Source organism: Gymnoscopelus microlampas (genome assembly GCF_963454915.1).
Source record: "Gymnoscopelus microlampas genome assembly, chromosome: 22".
NCBI classification, from domain to species: domain Eukaryota; kingdom Metazoa; phylum Chordata; class Actinopteri; order Myctophiformes; family Myctophidae; genus Gymnoscopelus; species Gymnoscopelus microlampas.
Genome location: NC_139959.1, coordinates 19,866,535 through 19,887,760, shown reverse-complemented (window position 1 = coordinate 19,887,760; position 21,226 = coordinate 19,866,535). Strand labels below are relative to the sequence as shown.

The following is a 21,226-nucleotide window of genomic DNA, read 5'->3' as shown; positions in this document are numbered from 1 at the left end:
TAAATTATTACATTATAAAACATATATTAACCACTTTAGCCCTATTTTATATCTTGGCTATTTGAAAATAGCCGGTCTACAAGCTCACAACGCGGCGCATCGCGTTGTGAGCTTGAAGATTGCCTATTTTCAAACATTTTAGTACTTCTACATACTTCTACTACTTCGAGAGACAGAGTACTTCTACATTGCAGTATTGATACGTTTACTTAAGTAAAACATTTGAGTACTTTTTACACCACTGCAAATAAGACCATTTTCCTGGTCCTCACTTAGACAAATGCTTGTTTTATGGTTAGATAATATTATTTTTGTTAGCCTTACAATTAGGAAAAGATTCAGTTTAGGGTTACGATTAAGATGAGATATTTAGAGGTCAGGTTTAGAGGTTGGGGTTATTCCTGATTTATACTTAGTTACACACCGATGTCACACACCGAAAATAGCTGATTTACATTAGCTATATAATTAGCTATTTTCCGCATTAGAGTTAGGGTTTAAAATTGCACAAAAAAAACTTTAAAATGGCATAAAATCACTGTCCTAAAATGCTGATGTCCTCACAAGTAGGCCTATAGTAATACAAACGTGTGTGTGTGTGTGTGTGTGTGTGTGTGTGTGTGTGTGTGTGTGTGTGTGTGTGTGTGTGTGTGTGTGTGTGTGTGTGTGTAGCGTGGCTACGCACTTTTATGAGTATAGTATATTTCGTGCACTAACATCATGACACCATCCTCCTCCACTTCTCCTTCATGCACTTTATGTCTAACCTCATGTACCTACTGTACCGGATGAATGGACATGCTATGTGTAAATATTGTAGACAGTAGACACCTTTGTTTTTTGTTTTTATTTCTTTCCCCACTTTCGCCGACTCTTACACTTGTAAACCTGTGATGTGACAAATATACAAGTGACCACTCTCTCTCTCTCTCTCTCTCGCTCTCTCATCTCGTGCGGCAGGTGCAGTTGTGATTATGGTACTAAGGTTTGAACTTCTTTCACCCATATGTCCTGTATGTATGTATCCCTCTGTACTACAGAAGCCTTTTGTGGAGTGCAGCATTGATTCCATCACAAGAGACAGAGAGAGAGCGGGAGAGAGATGGGGAGACAGAGAGAGAGGCAGAAAGAGAGAGAGAGAGAGTGAGAGAGAGCGTCACCTGCTCCCAATTCAGTCGGGGGGTGGGAGGGACATTTTATTCTAGCTCTCAGTGCTGCACATCAAAGAGCGCGGAGAGACAAAGAAACTTTACACACTCTTCAAAAAGAAATCTTCAAAAACTCTTTTGAGAGACCAACTATAAGGGCCTGATGAGAGAGAGTGTGTGTGTGTGTGTGTGTGTGTGTGTGTGTGTGTGTGTGTGTGTGTGTGTGTGTGTGTGTGTGTGTGTGTGTGTGTGTGTGTGTGTGTGTGTGTGTGTGTGTGTGTGTGTGTGCGTGCGCGCATGTGCGTGTGTATGCATTCATTCTTACCTGGTCACATGCTTCTCTACATGGCGTGAACTCAGCAGCATGGTGGCAACATGACGGGTCTGCAGACAGACAGACAAGATAATGAGAAAGACAGACAGTCAGGAACACACACAGAGAGAGAGACAAAGAGAGAAAGAGACACAGTCAGTTGATTTGGTTTAGCTTGTCATGTTTTTCGTAGCAGGATACAAACCATATGGCTTAAGAGGCAAATAAAGACGTTCGCAGAGGTGGTTTTCCTATTGGCCGACATTACTATTACCATGTTGGGATTATTGTCAAACTACTGTGGCTTGGCTTAAAAAGAAGCCAATACAACGTTTAATCACTCCAAGAGAAGCCAAGAAGGTTCCCTTTAACAACGTCAGTGGGATTGGTTCTTTGCTGCTCGCTGTGGAAGCATCTGTTATCATCAAGACGTATGTGTGAAGGCATACGATCTCTGACTTTGACAGAACTTTTCCTGTCTTTCATGCTCTGATCTGTTGATGACTTGATGAGCGGAAACACGTGAAGTTCTGTGTGCCATCGATGAATTCCGTCCACAGCGTGAGGGATATCGCCACTGTCGGGCGGAAACCATGTGTTTCCCTAATCGTTCCTTTTCAGGAAATGGAGAAAAATTCCAAATGGATCCAATGTAGTTATTATTTAGTCACACAAGCTCTGACTTTTTTTTAGACTTTTCGTACATTGGTTGAATATTTATAAAACCCACTTTCAACCTATTTTGGGCATGTCATTTCCCAAAACGTTTTTCTAAATTGTTCAAAATGTGGTCCTTTCACACCCACACCACACCACAGATCCAACAAATATGCCCATACATGGAGATCTCTGTATCTGGTGTCAGTCCTTGTCCCTTTAATACCCATCTATGGAGATCCCTGGTGTCATGAGTTTATGCACATACTGTATATGGGCATGCCCCGTTTTGTACCCCTATATGGAGATTGTTCTATATAGAGCTCCATGGAACTGATTGATTTGTTTGCACCTGATGCCATGACGACACATTGAGGTTAGACAACACACTCCATATTTGGGCATAGCTGCATTGGGAATTCCTTATATGGTTATGGCTGAGTCATAGTGACAAGCGTGATGACGTGGTCCGTCCGCCAGCCCATCCACCCGCCCGGCCTCCTATTAGCCAATAGGATTACAGTACATACGTATACATATTTGGAACATACAAGGTCTCTGCTCAACATCGATGATATAATAGTCAGTTCTACCTCATGGGGTGTGCTGATCGCTTTGACTGTAACCAGAACTGAACCCTTACCCCTAACCACAGCTGTAGACTTCACACTTGAGATTTGAAATCTTGTGACTCAACTTGGACGCTGGTCTGACAATCTCGAGACTCGACTTGGACATGATACCGCCCTAAACTGGGCTCTACAAGACGTCTCTGTAAGAGCAAAGTTACCAGACCTTTTCTATTTCAAATAATATAGTGTATAAGTCATCAACAGGCCTGAATAAGATCTTTGCAACAGGTGCATTGGTGTGGTAGACACGCATCATTTCAGGGAATCAAGGACACCTGCACACTGTTTGCAATTACTCAATAAAGATACAATTTAATTAGCCAACGTTTCGGTCAAGGACCAAAGCTCTTGTAATGTGTGTGTGTGTGTGTGTGTGTGTGTGTGTGTGTGTGTGTGTGTGTGTGTGTGTGTGTGTGTGTGTGTGTGTGTGTGTGTGTGTGTGTGTGTGTGTGTGTGTGTGTGGTCTTGGATGAGTCAGAGGACCTGATTGAAGCCAGATCAATTCTCCATATCTTAATCATCTCCGTCTCTGATTCCGTGCCAGCAGGACTACAGGGAATGACGTGTGACTGATGAAGCACCGAAAGAAAGGCTGTGCGATCTTCAACACAATCAATAATTGTGTTTGTTTCTTTGTACGTTCAGTGTTTTGCTGGGTGTTGTATGTTTTATGATGGACCACAATAGAAACAAGCTTCAGCTTTTTTTGTTTGTTGTGATTAATCCAGTTTGGTGCTTTCAATTGGAGATATTGTGCTTTTAACTGTTGCCAAATAATACAAGTCTATTCTATTATAATTTCACGCTGTGGTTCTCAAACTTGTTTTTATTTCAAGGACCCCCCAAAACTCTGAGAGTGTACAAATGGAACCAAATGGACCTGGCTTCAGACCCTGCATCGCTAGGCTAGCCTCGCATTCAGGGTCTGGTGATGCTGTAGAAAGGCAGGGTTTTCTCGGTTAGAAAATCGAACCGGCCCAATCAGGATCGTGATAATCCAGTATGAACCAAACGCCAAAGAGTCCCACTTTGGCCACACCCACATCTCAGAAAACGTCTGCACTGAGAGGGCTTTCAGACTGAATAATGGAGTGAAACAAAAATTCAGGCTGAGTGTCAGGCTACAATGGACACTCCATTTGTACACTCTCAAGAGTTACAGGCCTGTAAGGATCCCCCTCAAAGAACCATGAGATTCCCTGATCCCATTTTGAAAACCACAGATTCAAAGGTACCACCGTTGGACCAGTAACTAGCCTGGAATCCAGACTGACTCGCTCCAGTCAGTGTATCGTTATTATTTCCACTTTGCTTGTCAGTCTGGCCGTCTTCCTATCTCCCGAACACCCAGGCTGAGGATTCTGATTAGTCTGTGGGCGGGACCAGAGCCTTCCAACGTAATGGTCTGTGGGACAGAGCCTTACTGTGATTGATTGAGGTACAGTTACACAATAATGCTAAAAGGATAACACAAAAAGCCCTGAGGGCTTGTTTCCATTGTATTCAATTCCTCAAGACATATAAAGATACAATAAATGAAGTCAGCACACTGTCACATTAAACTGCTCCCAGTAGTTTATCATTGACGTTTCCACACAGTCCTGGAAATGTCAATAGCAAACTATAGCGAGCAAGTTAATTTGACAGTGTGATGACTTTATTTGATTGATTTGAGGGACGTTGGCATGGAAAAAGTTTGGGAACGTTTGTCTAAGACAAGAGGTTCTCAATGTGGGGTCTGGGGATCTCCATGGATCCTTGAGTCCAGGTTCCAGGAGTCCCAAGCTAAATGACTGATACTTAATCTTCAGCAATATCACACGTACAATTAATACAACTATCAGAGTTTAACGGTTATCAATACACATACAATGCATAGACAGGAATGCTGGACCAAATGTCAAAAGGCTATGCATTATTAGCTTGTAGATCGATTCAGAGTAAATAAGGCTTTACATGGGATGATGTAAACAGTGCGGCCCCCCTGTAATAACCCTGAGGACCCTCTAGGGGGCCCGGACCCCCATGTTGAAGACCCCTGGACTACAGGGTTTAAGTGGTTAAAACTCAAGTGGAACTGCGAACACACAAGATGCTACAAACACTGGCACTGCACAGACACGCGTAGAGGAACATCATGCACGACACACACACATACACATGCACGACGAGGGTGTGCTTGGCAAGCAGCAGAGCTCCAAGCCACAGCCCAGCTGAGAGTTCCAGTAAGCACCTTGGCACAGCACAGGCTAGTGCTCTGTCAACAAACTGGTCCCCACCTCGAAGCGCACACACGCACGCGCACACACACACACACACACACACACACACACACACACACACACACACACACACACACACACACACACACACACACACACACACACACACACACACACACACACACACACACACACACACACACACACACACACACACACACGCGCGCACACACACACACACACACACACAGCATGATGTCAAGGCACCAGCTCTATAATTTATTCTTCGACTGGACAGGCAAATAGATGGAGAGAGAGAGAGAGAGAGAGAGAGAGAGAGAGAGAGAGAGAGAGAGAGAGAGAGAGAGAGAGAGAGAGAGAGAGAGAGAGAGAGAAAACCACAGTTTTTTGGTTTGCTTCTTTCTTTAGTATATTGATTGTAAACTTGAAATATGAGCTTTGTTTTCATATTCCTTTTTATTCCTTCTATTTTAATTGTATAAACGTACATTTCTTATTTTTTTGTGTTTTTATTACACACTTGCTTTGGGCAATGTACATGCATGTTTATTATGCCCCTTTGAATTGAACTTGTCAGGTTGGCTGGTAGGTACTGTAGGTAGGTAGGTAGGTAGGTAGGTAGGTAGGTAGGTAGGTACTGTAGATAGTCAGCCAACTAGTTGCAATGCCTAATGAATAGAATAGAATAGAATGCACTGATTAATAGCCCCTCCCACAGAGCAGCCAAGCAAGGTCAAGGGGACATAGAGACAGGATTAGAGACCAACAGACAGACAGACAGACAGACAGACAGACAGACAGACAGACAGACATAAAGTGTGTGTATACTCAGACAGTTGATGTAGGGTGTGTGAAGGGAAGGTGTAATTGTACACTGGGTGGGTGGACAGTCTATCATTATGGAGGGAGGGACTCTGTCCTGTCCTCAAACCTAATGCATGATGTCTTCCTGCTAAACCAGGGAATCACACTCACAACCTCACGAGGAATGTGTCTTTCTTGGGTTTTGCTATGACATACATGCAGAGACATAGCAAAGGAGACACAGAGCATTAAAAACTCTGAACATCTTAAAATGAGTTAGTAATACATACTGCATAATAATACAACATGCAGTGCAGTTGATTAGCCGTTTATATGTGTCACTACCTGGGGAGTTTTTCTTTCTTACACCATGGTAAATCAAGATATACTGTATAGGTCTTAGATTTCACGCCAATGTTTACACATATTACCAATATAAACAAACATATTACAGCCCCAGCTATTACAGTAACAAACTAAAAGTGATGTATTAAAGTGTAGTATTAATGCCTCTAAGAGCTCCACGACATAGAGCAGGAGTTCCCATGCCACGCACTGTGAGCTTATAGATCTTGCTATACTCTTTTTTTTTCTTTTTTCTTTCAACATTAATGACATCCCCAAGATAGGGATGTCAGTTTTTTTCCTTTCCTACTCTGAAAACCTGGGCCATGGAGAAAATGTTTTGTCTACCCATTTGTTTACATTTAGTTGCTGTCGGGCAGAAACCTCATGTCCGTATTTCAACTTTTTACGTTTTCTTTGTAAACGAATGCCCTACTTCATCATACAAAAGTGTCCTGCAAAAGCAAAGTGTTTTAAATGTTTTTTAGATTTTTTATCATCATCAAAGAAAAGTTTGGAGATACACGGTTTCCACCAGACAGCAACGATTTTTTTATCACAAACTCTTTTCCTATCTGAGTCTTTGTACCTCTATTTGACCTCTTCGCCATCACACTGTCCTCCTCTCCATCTGATCTCTCTCTTCCCTCTCCTCATCATCATTGTTCTGTTCACAGGCTCAGGTTTGTTGTTGATGTTTCCATTCTTTGCACGCCCCCCCCCCTCCTCCTCCCCTGCCATGCTTCCCACCCACCAACCAACACAGACAGTTGTGTTTGCTGGAGCAGTGGCGGGGACCCCCGGCCAGGGCTCCTTGAGGGGGTTCCAGGGGGTCCCCAGCAAAATGTGTTAATATAGCATCAAAGTCAGTTTAACCACTTCAATCCTATATACATCGGCTATTTAAAAAAAAAATAGCTACAAGCTCTCAATGCGTCGCAAATTTGCCTGTAGCTCTCGCTATAAAAAATACATCAAAAACATTTTGGAAAATGTTTTTTGAAACACAAATCTCATACGTATTTTCAGATGGGGGTCCGTGGCCAAATAGCTATATAATTATAATTTGGGGGTCCTTGACATGAAAAAGTCTGAAGAACCACTGCACTGGAGCAGCCAAGCCAAGCCAAGCCAAGCCAAACCCGATACAAACCCAATACAAGACATGTAGTCCTGTGCCACCCAGATGCACTGAGCCACAGTAATGTGTTCATATAACCAAAACCTAGCTTAGCAGCGGGTTGACGTGTGGATTATACAACAGAGAACTTCAATGCCTTTCAGCGGGGAGTTCCAATTCCACCATGTAAATAATTTAACTAGTTTTGTCTGTCTGTTGTAGTCGCATTGTGTCAACATGTTTTGTCAAAGAACGTCAGACTCTCTCTCTCTCTCTCTCTCTGTACCAGTTCTCAAAGTGGTGTCTGGGGACCCCCAGGGGTCCTAAGTGGGTGGGGGTTCCAGGGGGTCCCCAGCAAAAGTAGTTAATATCGCTTCACAATCATTCTAGCCACTTTATCCATTTGCATGTTGGCTATTCAAAAATAACAGATATACAAGCTTACTGTGAGCATGTAGATCTGCTATTTTTGAAAATGTTGAAACATTTTGAATAATTCTGAATAGTTTTTTAACATAACTCTTCTCCTCTGGGGTGTCCTTGGCACGAAACATTTTCAGATGGGGAGGGGGGGTCCGTGGCCAAATACATATTGGGGGGTCATTGTCTTGAAACCGTGTGAGAACCACTGCTCCGTATACCTCTGTAAAGCCTAATGTAAACCTCGTCGCACAACAACACCGCCGTGCGACGGATCATATATTAGTTTTAAGAGAGCAACATGTGCTAATGTTTTGCTACCGTGTCCCGGTCTTCTGAGGAACAGGAATAATGCCACCCACAAGCCACATCAAAGGAATTCCCCTGCATGAACCCGCCACACTCCTCTCTCTCTCTCTCTCCCTCTCTAGAGAGAGGGAGAGAACTCTCTCTCCTTTTCTTGTAGTTCCCACTACAACACAGTGCTTCTCAAACTTTTTCTTATCAAGGAGGACCCTGAAAATAAGATGTTATTCTGAAAAGAGTTCCCCATCTGAAAAGAGTTGTGCCAGGGTGGGAAACCCATACAAAATACATAGAAAAATATCAATAATTTCCCCGATTTCTTTGCAAGATTTTTTTTAAATGCGTGGATGTATAGGGTTAACGTGGTTAAACTGATTTTGCTGGGGTCCCCCTGGAACACTCTCAAGGACCCCTGGGTGTCCCCGGACCCCACTTTTACTCAACTTTGCTCCAAAACGCAGGCACGCACGGTCGCAAGCGCACACACACACACACACACACACACACACACACACACACACACACACACACACACACACACACACACACACACCTTCATTTCTCCTGAGGTTCTAATTCTCAGTTCTTTCTTACAGCATCATGCGTTGCATTGTGATGCTTCTACACTAACAGTCTCATCTCCTGTTCATTGCATGAATGAATGACACTATACTCCCATAATGCACTGCTTCCCCTCATCTGGGTCGCCTGCCACTGCTACTGTATAGGTCAGTGGTTCTCAAACCTTTTCATGTCAAGGACCCCCAACTTGACACGTATTAGCCCATGGACCCCCCATTTGAAAAGATATGCCCAGGGACCCCCATAAGAGAAGATTATTTACGGCTCTAGCAGTGATTCTCAACCATTTTAATTCAAGGACCCCCAGTTTGGGGCTAACTCTGAGAGTGTACAAATGGACATTTGTACACTCTCAGAGTTACAGACCCATAAGGGTCCTTTTGGTTGCTAATGTGTCATTTAGCTGGGGACCCCTGGAACTCCCTCAAGGACCCCTGGGGGTCCCCGGACCCCACTTTGAGAACCAATGGTATAGGTCCATAACTTTGGTACAGGTGTGGCATCTCTGATCTCCGCCACGTTGGAAATAATGTCTTGGGTGAGACTGTATATTGAGGTTGGGTCTATAATTACAATGCAGTGGTTCTCAAGTTTTTTCATGTCAAGGACCCCCAAAATTATATTATTTGGCTGCGGACCCCCATGTCCAAAATATTTTGTGCCAGGGACCACCAGAAGCAAAGATTTGGGTAAAAAGAAAATCTAGATTTTTCTTAATTAGCAGATCTACAAGCTCATAGCGCCATGAGCTTGTAGATCTGCTATTTTTAAATAGCCAAAGTATAAAATACGGTTAGATTGTAGATATTGTAGATTATTTTCACCCGAATGTTCGTCCCACAATAGGGACGTTAGGGTTCATGTGGTTAAAAGCGGAACAGAAACCTAATAGGAAGTGAATATGTTGTTTGTTATGTAGAGTAATATGTTGTTTGACTACTCTAAATCACGGTACAAGTTGTGCCATCATGAAGTGAAGCCAGAGGCAAACTTCCACGTGTGGACAATCAAGATTCTATTCTACAATATCTAACCCTCCAGACAACCATCATTAATAGACCTGGCATCAGGTCAAGTTTCACGTGCCAAGTCCTTGCACTATGAAACATAATACTCCAAAAAAAGTCCAATGTGTCTAAATGCAAATTGTCTATAAAATTCACGGGAGTCTCAAAGATCAAGAACATTCCTTTTAAATAATTGTGTTGCTCTTTTTTGTTATACTCCCATGAGTGTATCCACCAAGTGAACAATAAGTCAGAGAATGGCCAAACACAATTTCAAGATCAAGTACGTTTGACGTCTCAGCCGTTATGATTAAGGAGAAACTGCGAGTCAACTCCAGCCAGAGGCGCTTCCATCAGCTTTGAGATTTGAGTGGTTACAGAATCGGGACAAACGGATCGACCAACACAGAGACAGATTCATTTGTATGGAAGGAGGGAGAGGCTGCAACAAGCACAGACAATTTATACTCTGTCATGCAGCATTGTGTCAACCAGCTCAGTGGCCTTGTGGTTAGAGTGTCCGCCCCTGAGACTGGGAGGTCGGGGGTTCAATCCCCGGGCGAGTCATGGCGAAGACTATACAACTGGTACCCAATGTCTCCCTGCTTGGCACTCAGCATCAAGGGCTGGACTATGTGTGACATACTTGTACATCAGGCCGTTTCGCTCGACAGAAACATGAGATGGCTCGGGAACCGTTGGTATCCCAAGGTGAAAATAGACAATTTACAACCTCACAATACATCATTGTGATGCATTGTGAGCCTGTAGATTGGCTATTTTGGCGATGCGGCACACAATGTTCTGTGCAATGTTCTGTGCAATGTTCTGTGCAATGTTCTGTGCAATGTTCTGTGCAATGCGGCGTGATGCGACGTGTTTTGAGCTTGTGTGTGTGTGTGTGTGTGTGTGTGTGTGTGTGTGTGTGTGTGTGTGTGTGTGTGTGTGTGTCTCTGCCTCTGTATCTTTGGCTGATACTCGAATTTCTGGAATCCATCTATCTCTAGCATCAACACACACATTTGATTATCTAAATTAGAGCAGGTCCCCTGTGTGTGTGTGTGTGTGTGTGTGTGTGTGTGTGTGTGTGTGTGTGTGTGTGTGTGTGTGTGTGTGTGTGTGTGTGTGTGTGTGTGTGTGTGTGTGTGTGTGTGCGCGCGCACGTGCACGTGTGCAGTATTAATGTTCTTCTGTGTAAGTGCCTTTGGCTATGTGAGAAACAGTAGGTAGTTATTTCTATATTTAAAGAATGTGAGAAGCAAATGAATCAGTGAGAGAATGAATGAATGAATGAATGTCTATAGTCTGGTTGTTACCACAGTCTTGTGTAACATTGATAGCAGCTCCGCTGTAACAGTGGAGGTTGAAGCTGCAATCTAAAAAAAAAGTTTTACATTAAAATCTTACCAATCTACTGTATGGTAGAGTATGTTAATATAACTAATATAAGTGCTGTAGGACCTTGGCTGGCAAGAGGTACTGCATGAAACTCATGGAAATAACTTGCCTTCCCAAACGTGCTGTCCATTATATAATATAACAAGTAAGACGCGCGAACGCGGGAAGCGAACGACAAAAACAAAACAAAAAATGAATGAAAAACAAATATTTAAAAAAAAGTAACCAATTTGAAAAAAAATAAAAAATACAAAGAAATTCTGTGTTAAAAGGAGCATCTTAGAAAAATACGAATTCACAAAAAAAAAACGTTGAATGTTTTTGAACAATTCAACAAAGTGTTTGAAGTGCCTGTTTCACCCACTTCCGGGGGGCGGAGCCAAAATCCGAGCCCGAAGTATGTGTTCGTAGACCCCCACTTAGGGGGGGTAGAAAAAGTTTGGGAGCGATTCGGGCACTTTTCATTTAACATGGGGTTTCAATGGGGAGTTTTTAGGAGCCTTCTCCGGGGCGTGGCTTCCGGGGGAAGGGGCGGGCTTAAACGCAACCTTGACAGGTGTGTTCAGTTTTCAAAGACCTTTCATTTGATGTATGGTACGTCTATATTGGACATTTACTTGGCTGCACACAGGCAGTGCACACATACTGCACACAGAGACACACACACACACACACACAAGCCAAGCACGGTTTCATAGTAAGCTCCACTTGGCGCGCCTCCTTCCGCTGCGTTCGCAACTAGAAAAAGTGCTCCTCGCAGCACAGGTCTCCACCAGGTCAGGTGGGTTATTGTGGGCCAGCAATGTTCGGACTTCCCCAATCAGGATGATATATGAAAAATCGGACGGATCCGTCTTGATCACTTGACTATAGAGATAATGTGTACCGATTTGCATGATGTTTGGAATACATTTGTAGGAGTAAAATAAAAAAAAATATTTTGCAAAAATCGGCCTCCTGGTGGCACTATAATAGGGAAATGTTAAAAGGGTGGCATTTGTTCCTCAACGTAATGCGAATGTGCGTGCAAAGTTTCCCCGCAATTGGACGCTGCGTTCATGATTTGCGGCATTTTGTTCAAAACTGGCCACTCCTGCAAACTTTAGATGTTAATCTTAGCCAATCAGGATATGAAAAATCAAACAGATCAGTCTTGATCATATGACTATAGACATCATGTGTACGTGATCATGAACATGGCGCCCTGGGGGCGCAATAAAAGGCAGATGTGGAAAAATGCATGGGCAAAGGTTTTTCCTTGGCATCTAGGGAGTATGCATACAAAGTTTTACACAGATCGGTGCAGCTAATAGGAAAAAACACGAATCGGCATGTTATAGCGCCACCATGAGGCTGACTTGTACTTTTTCAAGTGGCATTTCTTCCTCTGCATAGTGGGAATGTGCGTGCAAAAAATCACACGGGGTAAGGCACCGAGCAAGATAGGGCCCCCAGTGTCCCAATGATCTCTGCCTCCTCACTTGTAAACAAGAGACAATAAGTGCTCTCTTTCTGTCAAGCTTCTCTTCCACATGTTGTCTGTCAACGGTGTCCCCAAAATGTGATATTGATGGTGGCGGAGAGAGCCCATGTTGTTTACTGTCAGAATAGACATGAACGTGCTAAATCACAGGACTTAAAGAGACAGGACAACGAGTGCATTTACAAACTCGCTTTTTGCAATGCAAACGTATGTTTCCCATGCCAATAAAGCGCCTTTGAATCAAATTGAAATTGAGAGGGGGAGAGAGATGGAGACGGCGAGACAAAGGAGAGACGGCGATAGAGCTATGTAGCCTATGGACGCACGCGCGCACGCACAAACACACAAATGAAAGAACAGCATGCCGAGGAATGACTGAAAGGAGGAGGGAGTGATGGATGGATAGATGGAGGGAGGGAAGGAGTGATGCAGTGCATTCAGACTTTGTAACTGTCAGGTGGAAACCTTGTATGTCCAAAGCTGCCTGTTACTTTTCTGGGGGAAAAAAAATAACCTGTGTTTGAATTGATCCAGAGTCATTATGATTTACTCGCACGCTCTTGTTAATACTTTTCATTGTTTAAATATTTTGTTGCTGTCGGGCAGAAACCTTTTATCTCCATGTTTTAACTTTGTGTTTTATCGCTAATTAATGTCCATACTACTATTACTACAGTGTCACACAAAAGTATCAAAAGAAGCAGATATACAAGCTCGAAACGCGGCGCAAAGCGACGCGTTTTGAGCTTTTAGATCTGTTACTTTTGCTATTGTAGAACTTGAACCCTGAAAGGTAACAGTTTTGGACATACTGTATGAGGTTTCCACCCGACAGAGACGATATTTATAAAAACCCACAAACAAACCACATTCAACCTGGTGTCTCTATTTTGGGGCATGTCATTATAAATATGCCAGAGTAAAAATAAGTTTAACAAGCTCGCGATTGTGCAATGCTGTTACGCGACAAACTGTAAAATATCTATTTTATAGTTTACGAAGACACGTAAAAACATGAAATACAGACACACAAGGTTTCTGCCCGACAACCGTGGCGATATGTACAGTAGAGAGGCCCCATAGCTGTCCACTAATGAGCACTGGCCCCATTGGAGCTCGCCATAAACACGAGGGAACAATAGAGCTTCACAGTGTGTGTGCTCTCTCTGTCAGAGCTTCTAATGAAGACAACATTAAAGCTCAGTATTGTACTGTAACTGACGGGTTATTGAACCGTTTGAGGTTATAATAGAGTCAGAGTGCACAGTTACTATGATGACAATGACAATGGAAGGGGAAAGAGAACGGCTACAAACAAACAAAGTATCATAATAACATGGTTTATGCCTCTATTGTCACGGTGCCTTTTTCCACTTTGTTCTGTTCCCTCTCTGTCTTTGTCTCCGTCTGTCTGTCTCTCCCTATCTCCCTCTCCCTCCCTCCCTCCCTCTCTCCCTCTCTCTCTGGTGTGTGAAGAGAGGGGGGCAGCCCATGTGGCTGGCCAGTGGGGGGCATGCAAAACACTTTAGGGTGCCAGAATATATTATGTGAGAGGGGGGGTTACAGGAATGTAAAGTTATCTAGCGTGGCAGATAGCATATATCTCGCTCACCGCAGGCAGGCAGGCAGCGGCTGTGTGTGTCGCCATTATGTTGCTACGTTCAATAATTCCAAAGCCTAACACAGTCTGTCGGACGCACCCACACACATGTGTGTGTGTATGTGTGTGTGTGAGTAGATCAGAAGAGACCACTGTCCTTAACAGATGCACTGTTGTTGTTGTTCTTCGCAATTCTTCTTTCTTGTTAAATAAGTAACACAACGTAAAAAGGATAGGCACTAATAAGCTACAAGCTTTTGCCTGTACAGTACCTTTTCGATCAGGCTAAAAGAAAATGCTTTTTGTAATGTCTCACTGTGCATTGTTCAAAGAGTATCATTCATTCATTCATGTTGCCTGATGGATGGATGAAACCATAGGAGGAATGGACAGAGAGACGGGGAAGTGGAAAGACAAAACAAAAGAAAAGAGGGGGTGAGAGAGAAGGGCTGGGCAATTAATCAAATATATATCAAATCGATATTTAGAACTAATAACAGACTTAATCTTGCTCATGTAGGTTAATCAAATAATTGAGGAGCAGCTCTTTTTCATTTCTTATATCAATGAATCATCACAAAACCCTCCAGTTTTTTTTTTTAATATGGTAGGGAGTGAGTAGATGAGCCACTGTGTTGGAATTGACAGAGTCACAGTTCCTTAACTGAGGCATGTGTAAAGAATCCATGCACAACAGCACAAATGCATGAATCATCTGACCAGTGTCCTTATCAGTGTCCAGACTCCAGACAGGGCAGGGCTGTCTTTCACTGGAGAAAGCAGGACTGGATTGTTCTACCTCCAGTTTCTAGGTATGTGAGGCAAAGAGTCAGAGTCAGACCAAGGTTAGAAAAGAAAAAAAGATCAAAAGAGAAAACACACCATATATATATATATATATATATATATATATATATATATATATATATATATATATATATATATATATATATATATATATACACGCACACAAATGAAAGAACAGCATGCTAGTGACAGATGGATTCCAGAAATTCTAGTATCAGCCAAAGGTACAGATACAGAGGCAGATACGCACGTACACACACACACACACACACACACACACACACACACACACACACACACACACACACACACACACACACACACACACACACACACACACACACACACACACACACACACACACACACACACACACACACACACACACACACACACAAATGAAAGAACAGCATGCTGAGGAATGACTGAAAAGGAGGAGGGAGTGATGGATGGATGGAGGGAATGAGTGATGCACTGTCTGGTGGAAACCTTGTATGCCCAAAGCTGTTACTTTTCAGGAAATGGAAATGATTATTAAGTCACGCTCTTATCTCCATATTTTAACTTTTTGTGCTTTTTCATAAATTAACGCCCTACTATTTGATCATACTACAGCGTCACACACAAACATCAAAAGACAAGCTCGTATACAAGCTCGTTTGAGCTTATATAACAGCTACTTTAGCAATAGTTGGCCTACAGCTGTGGAATCAAGCCTGGCAAACTGAAACAAGAGGATAGAATATAATACATGTAACTAATAGTGGGGGCTTATTGTCGGTGTCAGCCAGAATGCGGGCTTCCATCCCTATTTCACAATGCCCTAGACCAGGGATCTTCAACGTTTTCAGCCCAAGGACCCCCTAGCTGAAAAAGAGATGAAGCAGGGACCCCCACTACATGCTGTATACAATTGTATTTTCATAGATTTCATAGACCAACACCAAACCTCTTTGCCAAAAATAGCCGATCTACAAGCTCACAACGCCTCGTGCTGCGAGGCGTTGTGAGCTTGTAGATCTGCTATTTTTTGGCAACAGTTCTCTTCAGAATAGGGATAATAGGTTCAAGTGGTTCAAGTGTAAAAACAAATATCTAATCGCACAAAGATTTGGCAGCCCCCCTGTAGTAACTCTGAGGACCCCCTAGGGGTCCCGGATTCCCAGTTGAAGACCCCTGAGAGATTGCTGAGATGGAGCGCAATACCCAGTACTCACCGCACGACTTGGCACACCCAAACCGCGCTACTCATGAGTTGCCGGTGCCCGGGATCGAACCCATGACCTTGTGGTCGAAAGAAGACGAGTGCTCTACTGACTCAGCGACCCGGACACACGGAACAGTAATATTCTGTTGATTTTGAGTCAAATGAATCCATAATGTATGTAAAGTATTTCAGATCATTTCAAAAATATTTCAGGTACCTCTCCCTGGTTTCTGATAACCAGGATATCAGCTTATACATGGAATAGTTGTGTAACAGTAATATTAAGGGCTTTCAGATGGTGCATATGTAAATAATGGTTGAGACATCCAAGTCCTCAATTGGGTTCGACATGTACTCGGGTCAACATATCGAATAACACAATATTCCCCATGTTACAGTTGTTTTTCTTGTCTCACATGAGCCTTGACCCGCTGCTTGACAAATTTTAAATGTTGATCTCCGCTTTTGTCAATGTTTGAGCCACAAACGATGCAGAGAGACATGCATGGCCATCACCGACATTCCACTGTGGGGTGAGTGATCGAATTGTCTTGCGATGGGAGAAACTAAATAGTACTGTGGTTTCGTTTTGAATACCATTATGACCATTCAGAATTTTTGTTGCTCCATACTTTAGCTTGTAAAATTCCACAAAACAGTATGATTTTTTTTGGCTGAATATCGGTTTGAATGTTCAACAGCTGGATAGCTCTGAATATCCATAACTTAGGTCTCATATCATTTCATACAATACATTCATTTTCTTGGGCTGGTATCCAGTGTTCATGTCCAATTGTACCAGCAGTGATTCCAAACTACATTTCTGCTCACGCCATCTTTTTATAGTGTGAATGTTATGGAGTTTTTCTTTTTTATGATTTTTAATTACTTTTAATACCACAGGCACATACCTCGCAACACCATGACTCCTATCGTTTTTTTAATAGTCAGTAAACTGAAACCACATAATACTTTACTGTATTTCAATTCACTATTATGTTAGTCACGTTATTTTTACATTCTGCAAGCTACAGACAATTAAATATTGCATATTTCATATGCAATATATGTTTATATTTCAATGCGTAAAATAGTATGCATTCGTTATTTTGCTGCTGTTTTATTCCAGTAGTTGAATTCCATTGTCCCGTTAACTTCAACACCTGATACCTTTGTGGTATTCACCTGCCTACCAGTTATAGAAGATTTTCAAATTAAAAAAAATGCTGAACAAACAAACAGCCTTATGCTGGCATCAAGTCTTTTTAAATTGTACGTGATAACAATAATCACGTCACTTCAATCACAGGGAACGCACTAGCTGATTTTCGGTCATGTTATGAATGTGGAACGTGTTTTGGCCTATTTAGACGGATAAGGGGCTGGCGTGACCGCATGCACTGAACCTATGTTACACAGCCTGTATTAAGGACTGTCAATGTGCACTGCTTTGCTGTGGTTTAGTCATTATGTAACACAGAGCGGCAGGCTATATCTGACGCCTATTCATCAGAGATATAGTTTTACAGTAGATTTCCTCCAAAGTCAATGGTTATTTGAGGTTAGATTATTTACTTGACAGCTCTAGTCTGGTACTACTGTTATCAACACTTGTTTGCACCGCGCTGTGACCCCAAAGTGAAATGTTTTTCACTTCATCTTACATGGTGGACTGATCACAGGGTTGAAATGAACCGGGGGAGCAGTAATACATAACACGCAGTTTAAACTCTGTCACGCCTGTGCATTTTTCAAACCTCTCAAATGCTCCATGACAAATAACTCAGATTTAAAGCGCCCATCTCACACCACAGCCTAATCCATTTAGGAAATTGAATGCCAAAATGGTCACCATTAACATTCCAGAGGCTGTCTTGAACTGGGGCTCGCCAAACCCTGCCATGTCAATTTCCCAGCAGTCAGCTGAGTCAGGCCACATTTCTAGACCGTCTTCCAGAAACCACATCATCTGATAGTGGGGTCTGAGGGGTCTATAGAGCATAGAGTCTTAATGGACCAGTCTAGTTTTCTGATTACTGGCGCGGCCGTAGATGAGTTTGTAGAGGGGCCGCCTGGGAAACAGAGGGTCCCCGGTTCATGTCCCGGTCTCTGTGTCAAAGTGTCCCTGAGCAAGACACTTAACCCCTAACTGCTCCCAGAGGCGCTGGCCCGTAGAATCCACTTTTCCTGATACGTAGGATGGGTTAAATGCAGTTGAAACATTTCAGTGTGTATGCAATAATAATAATAGTATTATTATTACCTTTACTAACCTTTGACCCAGCAATTAGCCACAGCTCAATATCATTAAGTGAGAAGAGAGTCGACTAAACTCTATGAGACGTGACTTGACTAGAACAGTGTTTTTCAAACCTTTTTAATTTCAAAGACCCCCACAACTCTGAAAGTGTCCGTTTGGTTTCATTTGTAGCTACACTCTCAGAGTTGCAGACCTGTAAGGATCCATTTGGAATACCCTCAAAGAACCCAGAGGGTCCCTGGACCCCACTTTGAGGACCACTGGACTATAAAACACTAGAAGAGAGTTACACGAGACATAATGAGAGCAGAACAGAATAAGATAGAAATGCTCCGCTGGCTCTGAGCGGGATTCCTGCATCATGTGGAATAGCGGACCATCCAAAGTCATGTCAGTTTGTTTACTCTTGCTAGCTAGACGCCAGTCTTTTCTGGTCGCTGCAGCTCCTCAAAGCGAAACGTTCAAAGCCTTTTCCCCCCCCAATTTTTTTTTTCGTGTCCGCCACAAAAACAGAGCGGCAGCAGAGCAAGCGGGCGACCCACTTCAAACAAGAGGGGAAAATGGAGGGGCATTTATGCTGCGACAGACAAACAATCTGGAAATAACTGTGTGCCGGCCCGGGCCGGGCTCGACAACAGGGAAGCAAGCCTCTGAGATGAAGTGGAGTGGAATTTCAATGCACCCCCTCCTCCAGTGCCGAAAGAACAACATGCTACATTTCCTATCAGACAACTTCCTCCCCCCCCAGTGTGTGTGTGTGTGTGTGTGTGTGTGTGTGTGTGTGTGTGTGTGTGTGTGTGTGTGTGTGTGTGTGTGTGTGTGGGGTGTCTGTGGAGTGGACATTTCAACGTGGCTTGGTTTCACGTTGAAATGCTTGGCTTCTTTCTGACATTCCCTCCTGAGCTAAAAACAACAAACTATGCCAGCCTGTCTTCTCATCAGACAAACATCGGCAGGGAAATGACACGGCTTCTCCTCTTATTCTAGTCTGGCAGATATTCCAGTTCATGGAAGAGACATACAGCGCCTACATACCGTACAGGCAATACATATACATTAAAAAACATTTGAACCCTATAATACTTTAGTTGACCAGGGTCCCACAGGACTCTAGAATAGGGACTCTTAGGGTTCATGTGGTTAAGTCAAGTGCATCATGCAATGGATGAATGCCTATTTTTACAAGGTTGCAGACATGGGCATTGCTGCTGCAGAATTAAAAATCTGGATTTCGTGAGTCAAAGCTATGGCATACTGTACATCAGTGGTCAATGCATGTAGCCGCATGCACAGTAGATCAAAGGTTCTCAAAGTGGGGTCCGGGGACCCCCAGGGGTCCTTGAGGGGGTTCCAGGGGGTCCCCAGCAAAATAGATGCAGCATCAAAATTTGTTTAACCACTTCAACCCTATTTTATACTTCAGCAATAAAACAATAGCCGATCGACAAGCTCACAACGTGTCACAAAACTTTTTTCAAATGGGGGTCCGCATATCAATTGGGGGGTTACTTGACAATGTTGGAGAACCACTGCAGTAGATAGCCTTTGTCTTTCCCTCTCACACACACAGATATACACTGAGGACTCTGGGTAAAAGTGCTTCCTGCATTCCTCTGTGTCGGAGCAGACTCTCTAGGGGAGAGTTTAATGCCTCCGGGTCAAAGGTCACTTCCTGTGCATTAATTAAACTGGATCCATCTGACTGGAGCCCGACCGAATGCCATAGTAGATTCTAGAGAGTCCTCGACAGCCGAGGACTCTCTAGAATCTGTGCAAAATCTTGACATAGTTTTGTAAAGCTCTTATTGTGACTTTTCTGTTTGAGAAATTTTAACGTATAAGCAAATTCGTTTTTGATAAAACATTTAAATTAAGTATTATATTAATCTTCATTATAATATATATATATATATTTTTTTTTAATCATACAATGAACAAGCAAATATAAATATATAACCTCTTAAGCCCTATTCAGAAATTGTCACACAAAAAGAAGAAGAAAAAGACACCGATGATGACATGCCCAAAATAGGAATGCCAGGTTGATAGTGGTTAACAAGTGGGAAACATCATCATAAAAGTCAAATAATGGCCGATATATCGGCCAAAACGATATATCGGTCAGGCTCTAATTCATTAATAAGGATCTGACATAGGCAGCCAAGCACAAATGCTAAATAAGCATCTGACACAGGCAGTTAAGCATAAATGCTTAACTAAACAACAAGAATGAAACAGATCTCAGGATCTTTATCAAGACAAGGGTATGAACTTTGCATTGCAATCCTATCCACTTTGATGTCTCTGCATGTGTCAGAAAAGCCATTTGTCAAGCGAGAGCATTTGGAAAGACATTTAAAGATCCATTAAGACCAATTAAACGGCCATTAAAACTATTATACATGCTGCATGCTCAAAGAAAAGCTATTGATTTGACAGCGGCCCAAAAAGCCTGGCCGTTTTTCAGGCTCTCTCTATAAAGATGTCAACTTGGAAGTCCAACTAGATAAACACAAAAACCAAGACCTTCCACACTGCTTCTTCTCAGCACGTTGGCAAATTATTTGACAAAGACACATCAAACGGGATCTGAGGAAAAGGGCGTTCAAATGAATGAGTGCTTGGAGAGTGGGTACATATGAGGGCATAAATTAAATGTTCTCCGCACGTCCATAAAAACGTCTTTGATTGAAGACGCTTCAAAAGGCGTCATCAGACAGTGTTCTGAGGGGGGGGGGGCATAATGAATGGAGACGTTGGATGTTGTTGATATGGAAGTAAGATGGTCCTCTGCGTGTTTTAGTACTTAGTGACATCTGGGATGGAAACGAGGGACAGGCCAAAGTCCTTCGTCCTTGTCATTATTGGTGGGAAACTGATGTTATTGACACGCA

The 21,226-nt window shown here is 42.8% G+C and overlaps 1 protein-coding gene across 1 annotated transcript in view; it reads right to left on the bottom strand.

Annotated features, from left to right (window-relative positions):
* Positions 1 to 21,226, bottom strand: part of reck (reversion-inducing-cysteine-rich protein with kazal motifs) — a 100,091-nt gene that overhangs the window by 70,759 nt on the left and 8,106 nt on the right. Inside the window, exon 2 of the mRNA XM_084049023.1 lies at positions 1,474 to 1,532. Within this exon, the coding sequence (XP_083905149.1) occupies positions 1,474 to 1,532 (59 nt within the window). The remainder of the gene's footprint in view (positions 1 to 1,473; positions 1,533 to 21,226) is intronic.